Raw genomic sequence first — 22,236 nt, forward strand, 5'->3', positions numbered from 1 at the left:
TTTCATTCACTTTTGCATTTCATAAATCTTTATTTACCTGTCAACCTATTCATGTTCAAGTAATCTGATAATACATATGGAAAAGCACTTTCATTTAAAGTGACATCTATCAAACACTGTAATCACATAAAAGGGGCTCATAATCATACATTTTATGATATAGCATTTTTTTACCAATAGTTGAATGTGTAAATTGGTTGTCGTTAAGAGAGATTATATGTCAATGTATGTGTTTTGTAAATGTTTTAATTGTTATTTGTACTGTAAACACTATTTTAACATAGGTATGATTGTCAGCCTTCATGTTCTGTTTTGTTCATTATTATAATCATCTTCTCCATAAGTAATGTCAGTGATTATCAAAATGATACAGCATCAAATTCATGTTTAATCATTTTTTAAGGGACTCGTTCATATTTTATAGGGTTAGACATTGATTTTTTATTTCATGTGAAATGTGAACAAAATGCTTGTAGCAATGATAAAACACTACAAAAGTTCAAATAAGCTCTGAAATTATGACATAAAATGCTCTATTTTGCCAAAGTCAGGCTATTAAAAATTGAATCATTTTAGGCTTGGATTTACTAAATGTTGTTCATATGATTATAGCAGTTGCTTTTTGGTCTTTCTTCATATAAGTGAGTTAAATTTCAACAATTTGAAAATTAATAATCTATTAACAGTCCCTTTCTGATAATGATTGCTATTATTCTGTGTTGTTGTTTTTCAAGTTAAACTTCATGTAAAATGTCAATTTAAAATCAAATTTTAAATTCAGACATTTAAAGTCTTCTCTTATTTCACAGATATATATGTTTTATCTTTGTCTTTTTCACTTTGTTGAAATGATAATAATGATACATCTATTGAATTCAAATATTAGCACAGACACTTATGTTTTTCTGCATATTGAGATGCACACTTTCTATTTTGTATTGAATAATTAATAAAATCCCTAGAATGACATTTTATTCCTCTTGATTGCTTTTTCTTCAATACATACTGCAAAAATGGTGCCATCATCAATGCAAAAAGAAACTACATGTAAGTGCAACCACTAACATTTACAGTATTTTGAGTGTTTGTTGTTTACCATATACAGACGAACATTACCTGCCTACAAACTATGAGATATTAGATTCAATTCCAAACTACTTTTGTGATTTTCCACATCAACACTCAGTAATGGTGACTTAGGTACATTATGTCCATAAGTATATACGTATATATACATATCAAATTAATAACAAAAATCACAATAGTGATTACATAAAAAAGAGAAACATCATTTGACATATTACAAAATCGAAGTATTTTTTAAGTTAACCATGTTTAAAAAAAGAACCTCAAATGTCTATTCATTACAATTCAAACAGTTGAAATTGTTCAAAATATTTATAAAAGAAAAAAAATAACAGTTCAATGTTATACATTTAATAACCAAAAGTTCATTAAAAATGGAATGGTAAGCATTTTGACACTTGTGAAGACACACAAAAATAACAATAAATGTGTTGGATAACTAACTAACACATCCAGGGTATTTATATTGAAATCTGGCAATGAGGGCTGCTCTTGCCCTCTGGGCATTGGGGTGAACTGGCCACAAGTATGGTGGTGCATTTCCTGGTGCAACTTGAATCTGTCCATCAAACTGCAACCCTCCATCAATGCACATGTTGTGCAGCAAACTTCTCTGGGGTGATCTGCAAGAATCCTCCTGTTTTATGAAGGCATCTGTTTCAAAATAAATGATGTTGTTAAAATATAGAAAAAAATGTTCATTCGAAAAGAACATATAACAGATGAAATGCCTTATGGCTTTCTATAATATGCTTTCAGATGAACTAAAGAATTTTATCAGAGAAATATATTTTTATAGGACATTTTTCTATTTGGATGTTTATAACACAATTCCACTCCAAATGTATGCAAAAAGCTACAGAAACATGTCCATTACATAAGAATTAAAACTATTGGTACAAAATTTCAAGGGAGCAAAAAAATGCTAATATTTAACAGACTCTTAAAAGTGCACATTCCATTGTCTACTTTCAGTTATGTATTAAAACTAAAATGTTTTATACCTATAAAAGCAAAGCCAATTTAGACAAGTAGGAACATTCTTATTCATGAAAAGAATTAAATAACTATATTCAGTTAATAATTGACATACAGTCTTGCAATGAATTACATTAAAACTTGTGGAATAGCCAAGCAGGCCATTTTTATGTTCAACAGGATTTTTTTATAAACCATTCCTGTTCAATGTAACATAATGTAAAGCTAGTTTTAACATTGTCCTTGTTGCTCATAAAACAGTATCCACAACTTCAAGTGGAACCCATCCAGGGTATTTATGTTAAATTAAACAGATTATAATTTTCTATGAAATATGTATGATAAACATACACTGCTCGTGCTAAGAGCCTATCTTTTCCTGATGAGAAAGAACAAAATTAGTAGGAAAATGTATAGGATTTTTCAAGATCCCATATCACATATTAAATTAATTTATATATATTTCAAATGTCTGTTAAAAAAAGTGTGAAACATCTTTGAAATCACATTTTTTATGCAACACCAAATAAATTAATTTAAATCAATAAATGATCAAAATAAATTTTTACTTACATGTACTTGCAAAACAGATACACATACAGAGCTTCTGGAGACGCCATGAACAGGTCCACCCTCACTATAGAATTCCCCTTTCGCCAAGAACTGCAGTGTTATGAGGAGCTACCGGTACAACAAAGAACCAAACAATTTGATATAATATTACACTTCTTTTTGAAACATACATATATAAAATGAAGGTAAAATGTATATATCAAAATGTTGAACAAGAAATACAGTACTTTTGTTATAGTTTAAGATTATCAATAAGTTCCACCGAGTCAGCAAAAGAAATGTTTCACGAGTGGCTTTGCTACAAGTGTAATATTTACTTTTCGTTGTCACAAGATTATTTATATTGCAATCTTACACTGACAAAAACAAGCTGTTTTTTTTATTTTATGCTTATTAAATGATAGCTTACCAGATAACCACATTAAATTTTAGCCAAATGACATCATACTGGAAACTAAATTAATGACATTGTTGCGTTTCCTTCCCAGCATTTAATGTTTGTATTTATGTTTGTATTTTTAAAATAAAACGGTAAATTTTGGAATGAAAGGAAAATATGACGTTGATTACAGAAGAGGTTGGAGTAATCAAGGCAACAACGGTTGAGTAGCAACAAAGTTTTTGGAGGAAATACACAATTATAAGCGAAAACCCTACCTGAGTGGTTCCATTTGTATCAATTACCGGTGAAATGATGTTTACCTATGTGCCATTGCGGCAAGAGCCGAGACTACAATATTTCCAGTACACACGTAACACAGCACATTTCAGTTTGTAGATTATAAGTTGCAAATAAATGTATGTCATGCAATATCACATATTGGGGATTAAATGCCACCCAAAAGAAATAAAGCACAAACACTATTACAAACAACTTTTTTTAACTCGGACACTCGTTTCCTTCCATCCACAGGTGTTCGTCACATAGTCTGGATACAGTAATACATTCTTTTTTAATTTTTTATTTTATTTTATTTTTAATATTTTTTTTATTTATTTATTTCGGTCAAGATAGTGAATACATGTCATTTAAAAAATTATTCCACAATTTTTCATGAAAGAAAATTAGTATAATATATAAATAAATATAAGGTAAACATGTGCAAAAATTCATCAATTCCAAACGGACCTTATCAATAGAGCATAGTTCCTAAAATAATTGAGATAATCTAATAATTTTACTGTTCTGATAAGGTAAGATTCCCATCTACAAGAAAAATATAACTTTTATGCTAGTAAGATTGACCTTTACGCATATTCCAACAAAATGCACCGACCAGAAGCTGAAATTTGCCATTACGAAAGAACCGGGAGGTTTCAATTTCTGGTCGGTGCATTTTGTTGGAATATGCCGTAAAGGTCAATCTTACTAGCATAAAAGTTATATTTTTCTTGTAGATGGGAATCTTACCTTATCAGAACATTAAAAATTATTAGATTATCTTAGTTATTTTAGGAACTATGCTCTATTGATTATGTCCGTTTGGAATTGATGATTTTTTGCACATGTTTACCTTATATTTATTTAAGGAATGAATTGCGGGGTTGATGTCATTAACGGGGTATGAACGCAATCGGGTTGGTCAATGTGTGTGGAGTCCTTCGGACTCCACGCGTACTTTGACCAACCCAATTGCGTTCATATCCCCGATAATGGCATCAACTCCGCAATTCATTCCTTATATTTACACCAATAGTTCATTATTTCATTCAAGAATTGTTAAAAAAAATACTTCATTTCATTTAAGAAAACCTTTCAGTAATCCGTTTTTACCCATTCTGTAAATAGAACGACCCGACTATAACCGGAAACATTTTTTCAAATGACGTCACAATAACGCGGGAAAAGATCAACCACTTGAAATCACTTTAAAACGTAAAATTAAAACACTTCTGGTACCAATATATTTAAAATATAATAAACTAACACTTTTATTAAAAATGTTGATCTATATTTTATGGGACCTGCAGACACAATACAACCAATAACAAGATCAATAGCTTTCTATATATTGTTATGCAATGAATTACGATCCGAACATATCCGAAGATGTTGCGTTCATCGATTGATGAACGCAATTGCCGAAAGGCAGTTCATTTAAGGAATGGAACTTGAGGTGTAAATATTTATATATAATACTATATTTCTTTCATGAAAAATTGTGGAATAATTTTTTAAATGACATATATTCACTATTTTGACCAAAATAACTAATAATTAAAATTTAAAAAAAATTATATATATATATATAAAAAGCTGCATCCAGGAAATGTGACGAGCACCTTTGCTTCCATCCAGATAGAGACAATATTCGGATAAAAATTTAAATTTCACATTACGTCGATACAAACAATCCACAGTCTTTCTAAACATGTTTAAACCATGATTTAATATCTACGATGTGCTCCTCCGATGTCTTTGTTTTCAAATCAGTTGGAAAAGCAAGTTGTGTGAAAGTTTGTAAAACAATAGTTTCAAGTGTTGACACATCCAAGGTGAAGGTCAGCTTTGAGAAAGGGAGGCTATCGTGAAAGAACGTAGGCTATAGACACGAGCTATAGAAACGATAAGTGTACCATCAGCTATTATCTCGTCAAAAATAAACATTTTTACCTTTGTATTTGGAATGGCATGACTTCGCATGGTTCTTGGTTTTATGTTGTCGTCCTCAATGAGGTCATGCAAAACAATCATTTGCTGCCTGTATAATCTGTACTTAACTTTTACCTCGCTATCATTCAAATTATTCATCAAATCTACTCTATCGCGAAAATTACGCGGTTGGCAACGTCGGGGATTTCTTCCGTCGGCCATATTTACGCTTTTTATAAAAACGGATGCTTTTTATTAACGTAGTTTTACGCAAAAACTTACGTGCATACGTACGTACGAACTATTTAGTAAAACGCAGTTACGCTAAACAATTGTGCGTACGCAGAAATATTGGAGTTACGCTTACGTAAGTCCGTTAGTAAAACGGGTCCCCGGTCAATAAGGTATTGTTCAACAATTTATTGCGAAGCAATACAATTTTTCCCTATCACTTCAAACCCTGTCAGTATACCAACCATTTAATTCCAGTTGACAATAATCTGCTATAACTCGTTTTCTTACGTTCTACTTTTGGTTTAGCTATGTTTCCAGCTTGTAAAAAAACAACTGTTTGATAGAATTTATTTAAGTTACCCTTCTAGTTTGAATGCCGATGCGTTACACATGGAGATAAGTCATATCTTCGAATTGACTTTTCACTGATTCGATAATAATCGGCCATAACAACATGCATCGTCAAGATTGCTTGATCTATATTTGTTTGTTGTTAACTTGTTATGAATTCCACATCACGTAGTTCTATAGATTTATTACGTATGGTGTAATGGATATATTCACATTCAGTCAGACAGTCTAATAATTGGGACGATGACCTATTCTTTTGATAAACAATATTGCCGGGAGCCCAGGCTATGAATAAGACAATATACTTGTATACAATATACCCATCACCAAAACGGCCGGGACAAGACATTTTCTCAATACACGATTAAAAACTTATCATGATTTATGTAATTTAAGTGTACTCTTTAGTATCAAATATATTTTGTTTGGTATATTGATATGCCTATTACCATAGCAATCATAATTGTGGAGAGAAACGAATTGTCTACATATAATGTCCACTCCAAATACTAAATATTATAAAATCCTTTTGCCTAAATGTTTTACTATCTTTACATGTTGCCCGTTTCCATATATATGCACTATTTTGTGTTCACCACACAAAATAAACGACGTGAATAATCGTGCATAATTTTTCCCAACATTGTAAGGGAACTATTGAAGGGTCACGTTTTATTCAGATAAATGGATAGACATTCACTTTTTTGTGCTGATAAAGCAACCACATATTTGTTACCAATGACAACATAAATAACAGGCTTGCGTGCTTCATTGGAATGCCAGTCTGACATTTGTCATTTAATATTGCATATATGCACTGGAAATGAATGTCACTCCTTATTATATTATTAAAGAATTAAGATTTAGTTTACTGTAAACAAAGGATTTTAAGGTATTAGCAAATGCATATGAAAGTAAGTTGTTATTGCAATTTGAATGGTAGAACGTCGCAATTATTGTGAATCTGTAATATAAATAATATCAAATATCAAGCTCTTCAACCTTATCAAAATACTCAATTTTTATCATTATCATCATCAGGTATTGTCATAAATACAGCAGCATTAATATGAATCTAAGCACATATATCAGCCAAACAAACCTTCGAACAGGTTTGGTTTATCCACGCAGTTTTACTTCAAAGGGACATTTAAAACATAGACTAGACATAGACTTATCACCGGTGTAATAATTACAGCCGGAACGCCACTGCGATGGTATTTCCCTTTGTAGAACAGTGTGCTTGACTTAGGCATTAAAAGGTATCAAATGATTGTGTCATGGTCAAAGAACAAAATGTCCTACAATGCCGCTTACTTTTCTGATAACTTCTTCTAAATATGACGACATTCTTTAAAATAACCATTCCAAGGGCGATAATTCTTACTTTTCAGGGTTAATACAAATATTTGCCGCTCTACTAGTCGTCATGCTTTTCATTTCTACAAATGATAAAGTCGTCATAAAAACTACTATTGAAGAAGTTCTTGTCACGAAGTGGTCGTCAACGTGAATATAAACTATGTTATGTATGAACATTGCAATACGCGAAAGTAGCTAAGATTAAGGTCAAGACAATTGTCTTGAACACCTGCTCAAAATGCATATATAACTTCTACACTTGATAACTATTCAAGAAGCTGGAATCACGAATGGGTCTCTCAAAGTGGATCGATTGTATGTAATGTATGTTCGTTGAGTGGGCAAAGAAAAGGTCAACAAGTAATATGTCTTACACCACATTTTATCGTGCCTGTCACTTTTACCATCTATAAAATTATTCAGTGCAAATAGTTGGCGTCATGAGATTTATATTGCAATATTAAATTATGCATTTGTACATAAAATTGATGTCACAAGCGGATGAAGATGAAGAACATGAAGAATATTAGAAAATGCAAGTAAGTTTGTTATAACTAAAACGGTAAGTTCATCTTATGAGTTTGTTTATTTCAAACCAACGAAAATTTATATATTTGTAATATTGTTCTAAACTGTTGAAATATGTTATGGCCTTGGTTGGCAGAACAAATCGGTTCAATATAACAACTAATGAGGACTCTGTTTCGCTTCGAGCCATTTAGAATCAGCCCGACTGCCAAGTATATCCATCCCTTCATTTTATATTTTATTTGTTAAAGTGATGGACGGACGGACGGTTTGAATGCTGGATAAACTGAGGTACCGTTATAGTGAATTCAATAAAGCCATTTCAATACTTTGTTTGTTGGAAAATAACAATCATTTATATTGTTGAAAAAAAATCGAAACAATAAACAATCGAAAAATGCCTAAATACCTGTCTTCTATCATTGTCCGTCAACTGATGTTGTTCGTACTCTTCATGTCTGTCAAAATCAATAGAATTTCAAGAATATACTACCATAATTCATTTGTAAACAACAATAAATTATAAATGACAAAATCATCATTTAATTTATGCAAATACGGTCAGCATTGGTTTTTAAATCGCAAAATTTAAACCAACTTCAGTAATTATCGCACCTTGAATTGTTTGTCTCCAGCTCCACAATCCGCTTTTGAAGACACGACACAGTGTTGTGTAACTCATCTAAAGCCGTCAATGCACTTATAAAACATAAAGTGTAGAATATTTTTTAGAAGTGCATGAGTAAAAAAACGTCATTAGATCAGTGTTGTCATGCTCTTAATAATAATAATTTGATTAAACAATAACGTAAGACAATGGTTTCGATTCATAATAATTTTAATACTTTTTGCGTACGCAAATGATATGTTAAATAATTTTATACCGTATGTGTTCAGAGTTAAAGTGTTATGTGCACTGATTGCCTGTAAACATAGTTATTCTTCCAAAGATGTTAATATAGTATTGAAAACATGACTTGACAATATTCATTATTGTGAAAAGCGTAAGTATGTTAACGCTATTGGAAATGTGTTGAGTTTGGGCTTCAATTGACTAATTTCTGTTTGATAAGGTAACCCTTTTCATTTCATATTGCTGTGTGTTCACCGCGAATTTTGCATGCTGAATTTCAAATGATAACCTACTTCCAATAAGTTTTTATAATATATACATATATATCTTTATAAATATTAAGCAAAAACAGCCAGCAAATAAAAATAAAATAATCAAATAGGTAAAAATCTTACGTAATCTGATGTGTTTTGCTATGGTAAATTTCTGTCACCTCTTTGTGTTGCAAATCAGCCAACTCTTGTCTGAAATTGTTACATTGTAGCCAAATCAACAAAGCAGTATTTGGCAGTATGAAGCATAGTTTGCAGTGTGTTAGTTATATCCGATGAAAAGAATGGCAATGCTTTCTAACATAACATACAAGAAATAAACATTTAGAGAATGCATATAGACACTTAATCATTATATTTGTCTGTATTAATGAATAAATAAATACTGAAATAGAACGTTTCTATCTGCAATCAAATAAGGTCAAAAATAAATCGCTTTTTTTGTTATGAAGGGAAAATCACCTATAACAACAAACATAAGCATTTGAATGTTCACAACTGTTTTGGACCTAAATAAATTAAAAGCCTTCTTTGCCCAGTTCTACCAACCTTTTAAAAGGGAAAATATAGAAACGTGAATATCAGATAAAACTAGATTTTCATTGTGTGTTATTGCTACAAGTACCAATAAACGATTATTGTTTGCAATTGTATAATAGATTATATATTTTCCGATGAACGCAACATATCCGGATGTGTCAGCAGTGCACAAACAATTTCAAACAAGATGTTGAGAAGTTTTATTTAAAGTTTGTTCAATGTATTGTTGTCATAAGCGTATTTTTACAATACAAATAACAGTGATTTTTAATTTAATTACCTCAAAGATGTAGCCTCTGATTCTAAAACGTCTTTTAGATGCAAACAGTCATTTACTTCGTCTCTGAAAAAATAAGAACACATTTCCATTGAATCCATTGATATTGTTATAATATCTTTATTCAATAACTTATATCAAAATAATGATGAATATTTGTATTCTTGATTATTAAATATTTTATATAGTTAGTATCATATTATTAATATGCATAATCCAGACGAAAAGGTCAGATACAAAAAAAGCAAGTACTCAAGTCTTGATATCTCGGCCTCGGAAAATCTTAGAACCAGTTTGAGTGTGCTTTCCTTCCTCTCTATCTTTGTCCTGAAAGGAGATGCCGCCAAATCGTGACTTTAAATATAACAGTAAATTAATATGCTTTTCCTACGCATATCATAAATCAAAGCGAGCCGTACGAGTCTATCTTGCCAACATTCACAATTATATTTTAACGCCTACACATTATGGCCAAGTGTGGTAAACATTTAAATATAAATAGCTCATCTTTATAGTAAAGAAAGGACTGTAAATGTGGGAATTAAATGGCGTTAACTCTTAAATGTCTGAGGCGATTTGGCTTCTGAGATATTTTAAATTTGAAAATTGACAAATAGACTGTTTATTGAAATTAAAAGCTTCAAAGAGAGTTGTGTTGGTTCGTCTCAAATAAATAGGGATCTTAACATGAATTGATACCAAATTTGCAATATGTTCTTATGAGAACTGATATGTTAGCCAAACATTGGCGATTTATATTCCATACCTATATTATGTATACAGCGATTATGTTGATCAAAGGCGAGACCGCCAAGGATACGTGGAGGGTCATTACACCGTTACTATAGCGATATGAATTGCTAGTGCACTGGTTTTTAGCACAGTATGCCAATTTATCTTGACAATAGATGGATAAACATTCATTGACCGTCAATTTACATACATATAACAAGAATGCCTACTCAAATTTCCATTGACCAACACTGCATTTTGTGACAGACTATTTTATGATGGACTTTTGTGGGCTTTAACGGTGTTACTGCAACTGCTATGTATAACCGATGTTACTATCAGGGATTAAAAGTATTAAAATGCACTTTTAAGCAAGAGATCAGGACACTTGATAGACGCCACTCGACTAATAAGTCATCCACAAGAATGCGTACTCTAATGCAGATATTTCTGTTTCTGCAAACGTTTCCGCTAATTCAAGAGATCTTTTTTTGTCTTCTATGATCTTCCTGAAACATAACATACAGCTTTTACTCATAAGCTTATTCATGTTCGAGGATAGCATTTATTTTTGTAACACTAGATAAAACATCGTGTCAACAATATCATTGCACAGTGCATGCAACTATCTGGCGACCAACTACAATCAAGAAAGCTTACAATGGTCTTCATTTAAAGACTAGGAGTTTAAAACCATTCAGAGACTATACAATAAAGTTTAGGTTAAACTGATTGATTTTGCTTTACTTTAATTAGCATACTTAACAAGACTCTATCATTGCTTAAGAAGGTTTGTTCATTTGAATGTAGGATCAAAACCAATGTTTTTAATATTTTATAGATTAGCTCTTAATATCTCTCGTTAACACACATTTAATGAAAGGTCGGATAAGAAAGAAAAATACACTACCTACAAGATTATTGACGCGAAAAATTATGAATGACGCCAATTGACTTTAGTGTATTGTATTGGTGATGATGGATATGTGGTCTAAATTTTAGGCCAGTCGAGGTACCTAAAAATTAGGTCCGGACCGGGCATGCGCTTTTCAACTTTACGAGCGAATGGGAATCGGAGATATGTTTACCTCGTGACTGGTAACCGTCTGCGCGTAGAGCCGAAAAACGCATGCCAGGTTCGGCCCTTATGCATACTCAAAACCACTGACGAAGATCTGAGAGTCGGTATATAAACAGTTTTCTTGGCAGAGTTATCAAAGAAAACTGCAAAAACGCTTCAAGTTTGAGCTTGTTGAGCGATTGCATCTTGGAGATAGCTTCCATCTGAACATGCATGCGACATATACAGTTGGTTTATCAAAATATTAGTGTAGATCTGAGCTCGTTTCCATACATATTCCTCGATCCGAATTCTGTTAACCTTCATTACTTGTGAGTGTTAAGTTTGTATAAAATTTTAAAATATTTAAATATGTAAAAATATACGACTAAAAGTGGATGATTTGTTTATTATATGTATCATAGAGTACTTAAATACAGTTGTATGCTTCTCTGTCCAAGAGATCACCCTAGGGGTCAATCGCTCGAATCAGGTTACTACGGTAGCTCGACTTGCCAAAAATGCAGTCCCAATACCAAGTAACTGTGTTCTTCACAAGAGTTTGAGGATATACAACTCAATTTGTTATTGGCACAGGATAACTTTCAGTTTTTTCTCTAAATGTTAAAAGCTCTTACTCCAGTTTCAAGATTTCCACACTTGCATATTTCTCGATGAACCTTCGGTTGTCTTTTTGTTCTTGAAGCTGAGACCTGGAAAATTATTTGAGATAACATTTCACTTAATGGCTGTAATGTCGAGACATTAATTTTGCAGTGTTTGGACATGCATATCATATGTTATGTAAGAGTTTTATTAGACAAAATACAACCAATTATATGTACAGTGTTATATCTGACAAAACATATTTACTCAAGTTTGTCTAATTCTTTGTCTGCGAACACTTCGGCTGTTACCTGGTTTTGTTTTCGTTCTTCTAGTTCATCTCTGTAGGAAGTAATTAAGCTTTGTGTTTATTTAATAATATTGTTTTTGTGTATTACAAATGTTCTCAAAAATACAATATATACGTATAGCGAGCGAAACAAGTCTTATTGGTTGACCGACAACTGTATGTGAATATGACATATAATAAACCATTAGCTATATTTAGGACCTTTTGCTGAATGTTATTTAAGAAATGTCTTTGTGCTTTGAGCCCCGGACATAAGGGCCAAATTAATAAACCTTATTATTGAGAACCATATGTTACTTTTTGGAAAATTGTTCATCAGAATGGCAATTTTCCTAACCATATATTGAATCAACATTTATGCGATTATATAATACAACTGCAATCAATTGAATATTTCAGATAACGTGAAATCGTACTTACTCTAACTTTGTAATTTCTTCATTTGCAATTGATTCTGCCACACGTTGATCGTTTATTTGCTTTTGAATCTGCTGTCTTATAAAAATAAAAGCATAGCATTTGTTGGCAAAATGCAAGAACAATAATGTACTTGCGGCTTCGTCGTTATTTAATGAGTCAAAGAATCAATGTTTAGAATCTTTTAAACGACGTGTACATGTTTTAATAATACTAACGTGTTTTGCTTAAATTAAGGATTAGGCAATTATATGAAAGAAAACGTAAAAGTTATGAATTTCAAAAATGCAGAAATAAGAAATACTCAAGGTAATCTATTTGGCTGTTCCCAAATTCTTCGGCCGTCCTTTGGTAACGTGTTCGTTCCTCTTTTTCAGATCTGTAAGTTAGGATGAGGAAAAGTTATTCGTCCAACAGTTCAGGAAACATTCACTTTTATTGACCAATAGCCATGACTACAATCATGAATAAGACGCATTGATTGAAAACAAGATAACAACAGTACACTAAACAGATTTTTAATATAATGAATCAGTTCAATTCATCATAATATTCTATATAACGCTAGTAAGTTGTGGATGATAAGAATAACAATTATTTTTGCCAATATAAAGTTACTTCCCTAATGTAGTTTTTTAGATTTGAAATGAAAACGCATTCTTATATGTAAGTGAAATTGGAAAACAAAGGCGTTCCTCACAATTCTTGAGATATATATATATATATATATATATATATATATATACACCACAACATTTCTTTACACAAATATTGTATCTACACCATAATACTTTCTGTATATATTTATCCTGTCAATTGCATACAAATCGATTCAATATCAAGCATGACCTACTCAATTTTTAATAGTTTTATATCCACAATATTAAACAACTAATTTCAGTTTTAAAACATAGATAGAGCCGTTTTCTTTCGATCTACCCAATATAAATGAATGTTTGTAAACAAGCTGTTGCATCATCTCTATCGGTTGTCGGCTGAAAGAAATCAATAATTACTCTCCAACTAGCGTTTCCATTACAGTAATAATTCCAAGGAATACTTCAATGAATGAACTATACTTCAATCGATGATCATGAACTTTAACCTTATTACAAAAATTTTAACAGTTTTATAAACTGTTATTATGTCATATTAAAGTGCTGCAGAACGTTTCAAAATATATATTTATCTTCCTTTCTTATCCATTTTCTTTCCATGTATTGGACACTTTCTATCCATAATAAAGTTATTTTGATGACGTGAAAGAATTATTATAGCCTTGTTGAAAGATGAAATTAAACGGTTTTAAAGTGAACTAATTATTGTTTAATTTAATTTATTTCCCCATTCTTGAACATTCAATTTGATAATTATTTAGCTGAAATCATACAGACAATGTAGTCTTGAGAAAAAATACTCGGTATATATGAATGGTTTCAATCATACCTTTATTAAATTGACCGCTGGGAAAGAATAGTAACCTGTCGCTCGTTGCACTAGTATATAGGGGTGGTTGCAGAAAGTGAGACCCTAACATACATTTTGCTAGAAACAAGTCTTACTGTAAGGTCTGTATTTCGGCCTCTAAATGAATTTGTACAAGCTGCAGCATCGATCTCTCTTCATCGTCCAACGATAATGCACTGAAATCGAAAAATGCCATGTTAGATTATCAGTTTTGAAATAGAAAGTTGTAAAGTTTACTGGTTGACGGTACATTTCCGAACAGGGCACAGATCCCGAACACCAGCTAAAACACGCGTTTGTTTACCGTGATCGAATTTTCAATGATCTAGATCAATACAAAGGTTTGCGTTGGTCACATTTGCGAAGTTTCATCTTGATTTGTTGAGTATTTTTCTAAAAAAATGTTCAATGTTTATACCTTAAAGATCAAAATGTAGCACACGGGGGAATGACGTCAGAGGGCGCACGCGCATCTTTAGGTTTTTCAGTTTTGTTGACCTACATTTATGATATTTATAAATAGAAATCACGCTTTACATTTGAATTTCATGTTTTGAAAAACATCGGTATTACCATAATATTTTGGTTTTCAACGTTAAATGAAAATAACGTTTAATCTTTTGACATCCGAAACACTTATAACAACCAGTTCTAAATGATTAAAATTTAAAAAAAAAAATCTGCTACAAAAAATAGTGTTATCCCTGATCTGACTTAATGTATTTTGTTGATTTTCATGAATTTTCGGAGCGTTTGTTAAAGGTGCACTCTTACTCCTAAAAACGATTTACCACAATTAATTATATTGTTTAAACATTCCAGAAAGGATGAATTATTTTCGAAAACAATGGTTCTAACGAAGGATACCAAGTCAAATTTGAAAGAAATGAGCAAAAAACTCGGTATTTGTACCCTATGAGAAGACAGTAGATCACTGTAAATATTTTAGTTTTCACCAATCATTAATATATCAATTCTTATCAATAAGTTTTGCGCTTTCGGCAATTACATACACGTGTACAATCATGTTATTAGTAATTAATATTCTCCACAAATGCATTATTTAGTAAGTAGTTAAAGGTTTATCAGTCAAAATTGTATTTGTATTGATTTTGAATAAGAGTGTCACTTTAAACAGACCTGTTGTCGATCAAAATTCTAAATCGTGATAATAATTTTCAATTAGATCTAGTCGTTTCTATTCAGAATCGCATTTTTTACACAATACTATTATTAATTAATGGTACCCTAAAGCATAATTGGGCATAAATACAAATGGATTAAAAAGTATTTCTCAATTTTGTTCACGTTATCTATATTTCAGAAAAATAGCGTAAACAGATTTAAAATAAAGGAACAGAACAATATCAAATGATATCAGTCTTGACTATTTGCATGCTACGATGTATACTGCAACGAAGACGTCACGGAATGGCCCAGTAGATTTTTTACGAAGGTCCTTTTTTAACAAAATAACTTTTACTATTGAACATTAAAGATTGATGCAAGAGGCGACTTAAATATGAATTGGTTTTAATATTTATGCGAAAAGCTACAGAAACAAGCTCAGTAGCAAAATGTTTAAACATAAACCCGGTTTAATGGCACTGGGTAAACGCTAAATACATAGAACATAAAATCACAAACAAGAAACATGGAAGAACAGCACAAATCTCCACAAGCAGCGCAGTGCATACATGCTAATTATATATATAAAAAACTTGGTATGTATATCAAGGATTGTTAGGTACCGCCTTGGAACGGTCAGTAAAATGTGAATTTACTGGGGGTTTAAACCAGTTGAAATGCACAAACCCCTCTTATCCAAACAATCCTAAATAAAGATAAAACGCAAAAGGTAAATCTTATCAAAGTATGCATTAACTTGAGGAAACAGACAAGAGGGAATAACACAAAATGAATAACTATTGCCATTATAGGTATTTGAATAACGCTGCTCACCTTGATTGCCTTAGTCTATCCGTCAGTTTTGTTAATACCTCTTCTCTAAAATACAAATTCATTCCATTGAAAATTTCACAGAGTTTATAGTAGTATCAAAACGTTTGTGTATACATTCCCAGCACTGAATATGTATAAATATTTTAAAATATATAAATATCATCAGCCATGGCCTGACGTTGCAACATGTAGTGTTGCACGTAAATCATGACTAATAATGATCGGTTTTAATATAACTGTGACCCCTGTTTTAATAATTTAGATGTGTTTGCGCAGATGAATATCAAACGTATTTGAAAAGCATGTTCAACGATGTAACGTTTATATATCAGTGCCATTCGGGTGACGTTTGCCTGTATTTAAACTAAAATGAAATGAGGTGTACACAACATCTTTAATGATTTACAAGACACGTATATCAAAGGATAATAGATCTTACCTTATGTTCTTCAATTTCGTTTCGTTTGTTTTGTTTGGAGATTGTAAGCCAGCATAAGCTACATCATGGACAACAATGCTCCTAATTTTAGATAACACCTGTTCATCGTGCTCATAAACTGTTTGTAGTTCGACACTTCTTTGCTGTAGCTCAGAGGAGAGATCAGTAAGTTTCTTAACTTGCAATTCATTGACTTCAGCAAGTGCATTCAATTTTCTGTTAAGATTTTCAATAATATCTTCGTATTGTTTTTGTTTTGACTGGTCAATTTCCATTTGTTCCTTTTGTTGGGCAATCCTTTCATCTAACGACTCTTTAAAAGAAAGTTCAACTCCGTTTAATTTACTTTCAAGTGCAAATATTTTGCCTTCATATTCAGTAACCTGTTTCCTTATTTCTTCTTCCCTTTGAAACCTTGCTTCTTTCAGTGTTTTTATTTCATCTAGTCTTCTTGTTGACGTTTCATGTTCTCCTTGGAGTTTTTCCATTGCAATTTCCAATTCGGCATTTAAATTGATATCATTGTTTTGTCTGCGCTGATGTTCTTCAATATGTTTTTGTAAAGTATTGTTTTGGGCATGAGCCTCACGTAACTGTTGTTCAATACTTTGCTGGGTATGAACTGCAATAAAATGGACATGGAGCAGACTATAATAATCACTTTTCCGTTGTTCTCAACTACATTACAGGCATTCCTTAACGAGATCATCAGGCAGTTAAGTTTTGATTCAACACAGTTTTAATGTCTTAACATGAAAAACCCCGAAAAGTGACAACAACGACACCGAAGATAAAAACGATGGGATCAAACCGAATGCCTGATTTTTAGCTTCACCAATCAGCAAAACAAACCAACACAATAACAATACAAACATTTGAACACAATACATAACAAAACAATAATGGTTGTGTTTCCTTAAGGACATAGTAGGTAAGTGGCTGGCCACAAGGTACTGCACACTTGTTGAAGTTGCTTACACAGAGTAATTGTGATATTGAAACTCAAACCATAGCACACAATACAGTTTAAATGTACATACCAGTTGATAGCATTTTTTGCAATCCTAAAACAAACTTGTTCGGTTCACGCATCGCATCCTCAAGACATTTGACTGTATATTCCATGCTACCTTCAACCTAAATTCAACAATAAATTCTATGAATAGCTGCTAAATCATCATATTCAAAAAAAAAAGAACAAATGATTTGTCTATTTTAATGTGTTCTACAGAATAGGCAAATAAAATTTCAGTTGGTTTGTTTGGCTTCATCTATGTAATTATATGTTTGTAACGATTGAAATATATTTAAGTGACACAGTGATACAAATACCTGTGTAGTTATCTATATAATACAAACGTTTCTTGACGAACGATAGGTCAGACCAAATGAAGAGTGTGCTTCAGAGTTACTTAAATGGTATCGTTTAATCTACCTTATTACATATTGTTGTAACCACTTTAACATACGAACTACGTTAATTTTTAAGAACATCTAAATGGATTATGTATATTCAGTAAAAATTGTAACTTACTGCATCTGAACCTTGGAGTAAAGAAGGTTCTTTCTTTTGTTTATGAATATCATCTCGTTGTTTTGATATCAATGAAGGCTTTGGCGAGACAGGCGGGACACGTCTCGAATTCGTATCAGCTGCTAAAGAGCTCTGGTATATAACATGCATGTTTTAATCAATATTTGAATATAGAAAACAATTATTTTGTGCGAGATCTGACGCGGTTCAAATGAACTCCCTTGCCAACTAAGCAGACGTACATGTATTTGTCCGAAAACACTTGATGTCTACAAACACTGTCGGTACGCGTAAAGATAAATCCTGCGAACCAATAGTTCGTTCAAGTTTAAGTTAACAATGAAAAATAAGTTATGTTTATTGCTATTGGTATTTGCCTAATTGCTTACGCTTGCCAGTGTACTTGCCATCTTATTGTTGGAGATGAGGATCTATTCCATACCTTGGACAGGTCACTCACAATGTCCTGAAGAATATGAATGAAAATAACTCTTACTTTAAAGTTTAAACTATTAGTGTATAGTATAGTTTCACTGTTTATGACAAATAAGGCCGTTTCACTTTGAGAAATGGACTTCAAGGGCAATCCGTCCTGGACAGAAATATATGACGTCAAAGAGCTAACATTATGCGCGAATTGTTTTAATTACAGATTTCATTTAACATATTTTTTTTAAATAACATTGTTTATTAAAATGAAGGTCGACAAAATAGTTCTTTCAGTGTAAAATATCAATAAATTTCATTTGACGACAAAAAATAACTAATTGTAATGTGACCTTTACAATTTTCTTTTCGGTGCTCAGACGTTAAAACATACATTTAGTTACTTGTATCTTACGCTGGAACAGACACTAATGCTAAACAGTTTTGTCCCGTTTTTCATATCTTTTCATTAGGCATCACTACTATAGCAAAGTTAAACACACATTGGTGAAATACTCACTGTAAATAATGGGGCAAGTGTAATGTTGTGCGCATGTAAACCATTTTAAAATACAGTTAGCTCTTTCTTAGTTTTAACAGACCGTGCTAAATGAATTACCCCCAATATGTTCTAATAACGACATTTTGACAGTTGTCTCTTGTTTGTTTGAATGTAGATGTGCATGCATCTTGGTTATTGTTTGAACACGAAATACTGTAAACTCTTTTTTAAATAAAGAAAACTACAGAGACAATCTGGACACTGAGGAGAGACAAAAAAGTACCAAAAACCCAGATCATACACGCATTACAAAACAGCTTTATCGCTGGAATATTATTTAATGCATTGTGTACAATTACGTGAGTTCTGTATCCCTCAAAGACCTAAATAAAATAAAGACAATACAAAATACATAAAAAACAACAACAACATCTTTACGTTAATATTATTTGTTTTTGGTGTCGAAAATGAGATTTCGAACATCTGTTTTCTATACAATATGTTAACTTCATGATTTAAACACTGATTTTTTTTCTTATAATAAATTGAAATATAAACGCCCAGAAAATCGTTTTCATTGATATATGCCAAGATATCTATATGCCAAAGCAATGCTTATTGACATCATAACAAGACTTTTATTCAATGGCGATTTCTAACTTCTTACATGGATGTACGTTTATACCCACAACTAGTGACACTTTTTCATATTTGAAGTATTCAGAGAAAAGCAAGTTCGTTTGTTGTTGTTTTTGTTTAATATAAAATAAAACTCAAGCATTAAAGATGCACTCTTACTCCCGAATAAGATTTACCACAATTAATACAAATGTTTTTATATACCAACAAGAATGAATAAATGTCAAAAACAAATAGTTCTTACGAAGGATACCGAGATTAATTTTCAAAGAAAGATGCAGAAAACACGATATTTCTACCTTATAATACTATAGAAGATCGCAGTAAATATTTTTGCATTTACCAATCATTTAATATTTTTGAGTATTCAGCTGTGAAATACACAGTTACAGTCTTGTAATCAGTAATAAAATTTTCTATAAATTAATTATTTTTGAAGAAGTTAAAGGTATATCATTCAAATTTGTGTATGTAACGATTTTGAATAAGAGTGTCACTTTTAATAATAAAACGGAAAATAACTTTGGCAGTACCTAACAATCCTTGATAAACATACCAAGTTTTTATATAGTATATATGCACAGTGCTGTTTGTGTAGTTTTGTGCTGTTGTTCCATATTTCTTGTTTGTGATTGTTTGTTTTTGTGTTCTATGTCTTTGGCGTTTACCCTGTGCCATTAAACGGGGTTTATGTGTAAACTTTTGGCTACAGAGCTTGTTTCTGTAGTTTTTCACATCAGTATTGATATTTCAAATAAAAAATCCAATGTATGTTTATGGGATTTATACGTCTTGTAGTCAGTTTTCGATTTGGTCCCTGTCTTGTGTCTCTTAACAGGGATTAGTTATGAATTTTCGACTTCCATTGTATTGTGCTTCTAAATTAGGTTGATTTTTCTTAGTCGACGACTACGAGGCTTGTCCTTGTATATTATATTATATAATTGGCCCAGTAATATCAGCAGATTCTCTAATGTTTGCTCAAAAAAGGTTTCGATTGCATTGTTTGTTGAAATTATCAAGGTAATTCATTGGAATCAAATAAGTGCATTCACTTTTTTCCCCACTAAATCTCAACCAAACAGTTTATTTTAAACATGTTTAATGCTTATTTTCTTCTGTATTGGCTACTGTTTGAAATGAGAAAATTAATGATAAGGTTAAAGATATAATTCATATCATATAATATGTATTTTTTTATATATAGATATATGGAAATGAAACATCTAATGATAAGGTTAAACATATTATTGATATCATATAATATGCATAATTTTTATATATAGATATATTAAGGACAAACATTTATTTTATTTTGTTGTGTGAAATACATGAAGGATAGAGTAGATATGTGAAGTATATCAATGATTGTTGCGCGTACTTAATCTAAAGTTAAAAACGGAAATTAATCTTGATATACTACAGTAAAGATTTACACTGTTGTTTATTCCCGAATGACATGTTTAGCTATACATATAGCTATAACTGTTATGTTGTACTTCACTTGCTGGGTTATGAATTAACACACATGTATCTCCATTAATTAAATTAACCCAGTCCGAAAGCTAACCACATGCATAAGTGACAACGCTAGATGCTCAAAGCCTTTGAACATGACTGTATGTTTATGTTCTTGTAAACAACAGTACGTTTTCATATAAATTTATTCAGTATTTCGCTTAAATGCTTTTTTAACCACTTGACCTTTAACCAAGAAAAAGACTTGATACATTATATTATATGATACATTACTGTTGTGTATAATTATATTCATAAACTGCAAATCAATGTTTAATTACATACACTTTGACAAATATAGATTAAGATTAGGGATACCTTCACATATGTATTTCCATTTATCAAACGATCGGAGTAGGCCAAGTGTTCTATCGCTGCAATCAACACATGAACTTACGGAGCACACAACACAAATCGAATGAAGTACTAAGATAACAATATAGTTGACAAATCCCATAAGTGCAATTATATAGCTATCGGTTGCTAAAAAACAAGTTATATGAACTTGATAAAATTTAGCCATTTTGATTCAAGCCGTTGCAGACAGTCTTAATATAAACAATAACTTTAATATTACCCATATTTTTATTATATTATTTATACGAGTTTTTATGCCATTTGTGTCATGTATTTATTATTACTAGGAAACACAAGGAGACAATGCATTCTTTAAGACGTTTAATACCAGACTGATTCATTCATGATATTCTCTGAACAACAAGGTAACGAGAGGTCAAGAGGCATAGACCATAGAGGTCATATACAGTTCACATGACATCTCCCCTCCTTGCAACTAGTTTCCAACCGTCAAATGTAAATAATGTACGGCAAAACAATTTTGGGGGTGACGTGTAAGTGTTACTACCATAATGGGCTCCCAACACTTCATTGCTTGCCTCTAAGAGTGACAATTGACTAAAGGTTCTCTGTTTACTTTTCCGCTCCAATGAATTAGGACCTATGATAGTTTGAGCTCT

General features: G+C 31.6%; 1 protein-coding gene across 1 annotated transcript in view; it reads right to left on the reverse strand.

Moving 5' to 3' along the window:
* The window catches only part of LOC128206533 (rho-associated protein kinase 1-like), a 35,382-nt gene extending 13,774 nt beyond the window's left edge, over positions 1–21,608 (reverse strand). Inside the window, exons 1-17 of the mRNA XM_052909081.1 lie at positions 21,578–21,608; positions 18,617–18,640; positions 18,175–18,306; positions 17,681–17,777; positions 16,641–17,262; positions 16,202–16,246; positions 14,335–14,415; positions 13,077–13,151; positions 12,776–12,850; positions 12,313–12,387; positions 12,078–12,152; positions 10,814–10,888; positions 9,900–9,974; positions 9,651–9,713; positions 8,954–9,022; positions 8,321–8,404; positions 8,115–8,163 (exon numbers count right to left, since the gene is read on the reverse strand). Coding sequence (XP_052765041.1) covers positions 8,115–8,163; positions 8,321–8,404; positions 8,954–9,022; positions 9,651–9,713; positions 9,900–9,974; positions 10,814–10,888; positions 12,078–12,152; positions 12,313–12,387; positions 12,776–12,850; positions 13,077–13,151; positions 14,335–14,415; positions 16,202–16,246; positions 16,641–17,262; positions 17,681–17,765 — 1,548 coding nt within the window. The 5' untranslated portion in view covers positions 17,766–17,777; positions 18,175–18,306; positions 18,617–18,640; positions 21,578–21,608. The remainder of the gene's footprint in view (positions 1–8,114; positions 8,164–8,320; positions 8,405–8,953; positions 9,023–9,650; positions 9,714–9,899; positions 9,975–10,813; positions 10,889–12,077; positions 12,153–12,312; positions 12,388–12,775; positions 12,851–13,076; positions 13,152–14,334; positions 14,416–16,201; positions 16,247–16,640; positions 17,263–17,680; positions 17,778–18,174; positions 18,307–18,616; positions 18,641–21,577) is intronic.
* Between the last annotated feature and the right edge of the window lie 628 nt (positions 21,609–22,236).

The sequence above is a fragment of the Mya arenaria genome, chromosome 10, assembly GCF_026914265.1.
Source record: "Mya arenaria isolate MELC-2E11 chromosome 10, ASM2691426v1".
NCBI lineage: Eukaryota > Metazoa > Mollusca > Bivalvia > Myida > Myidae > Mya > Mya arenaria.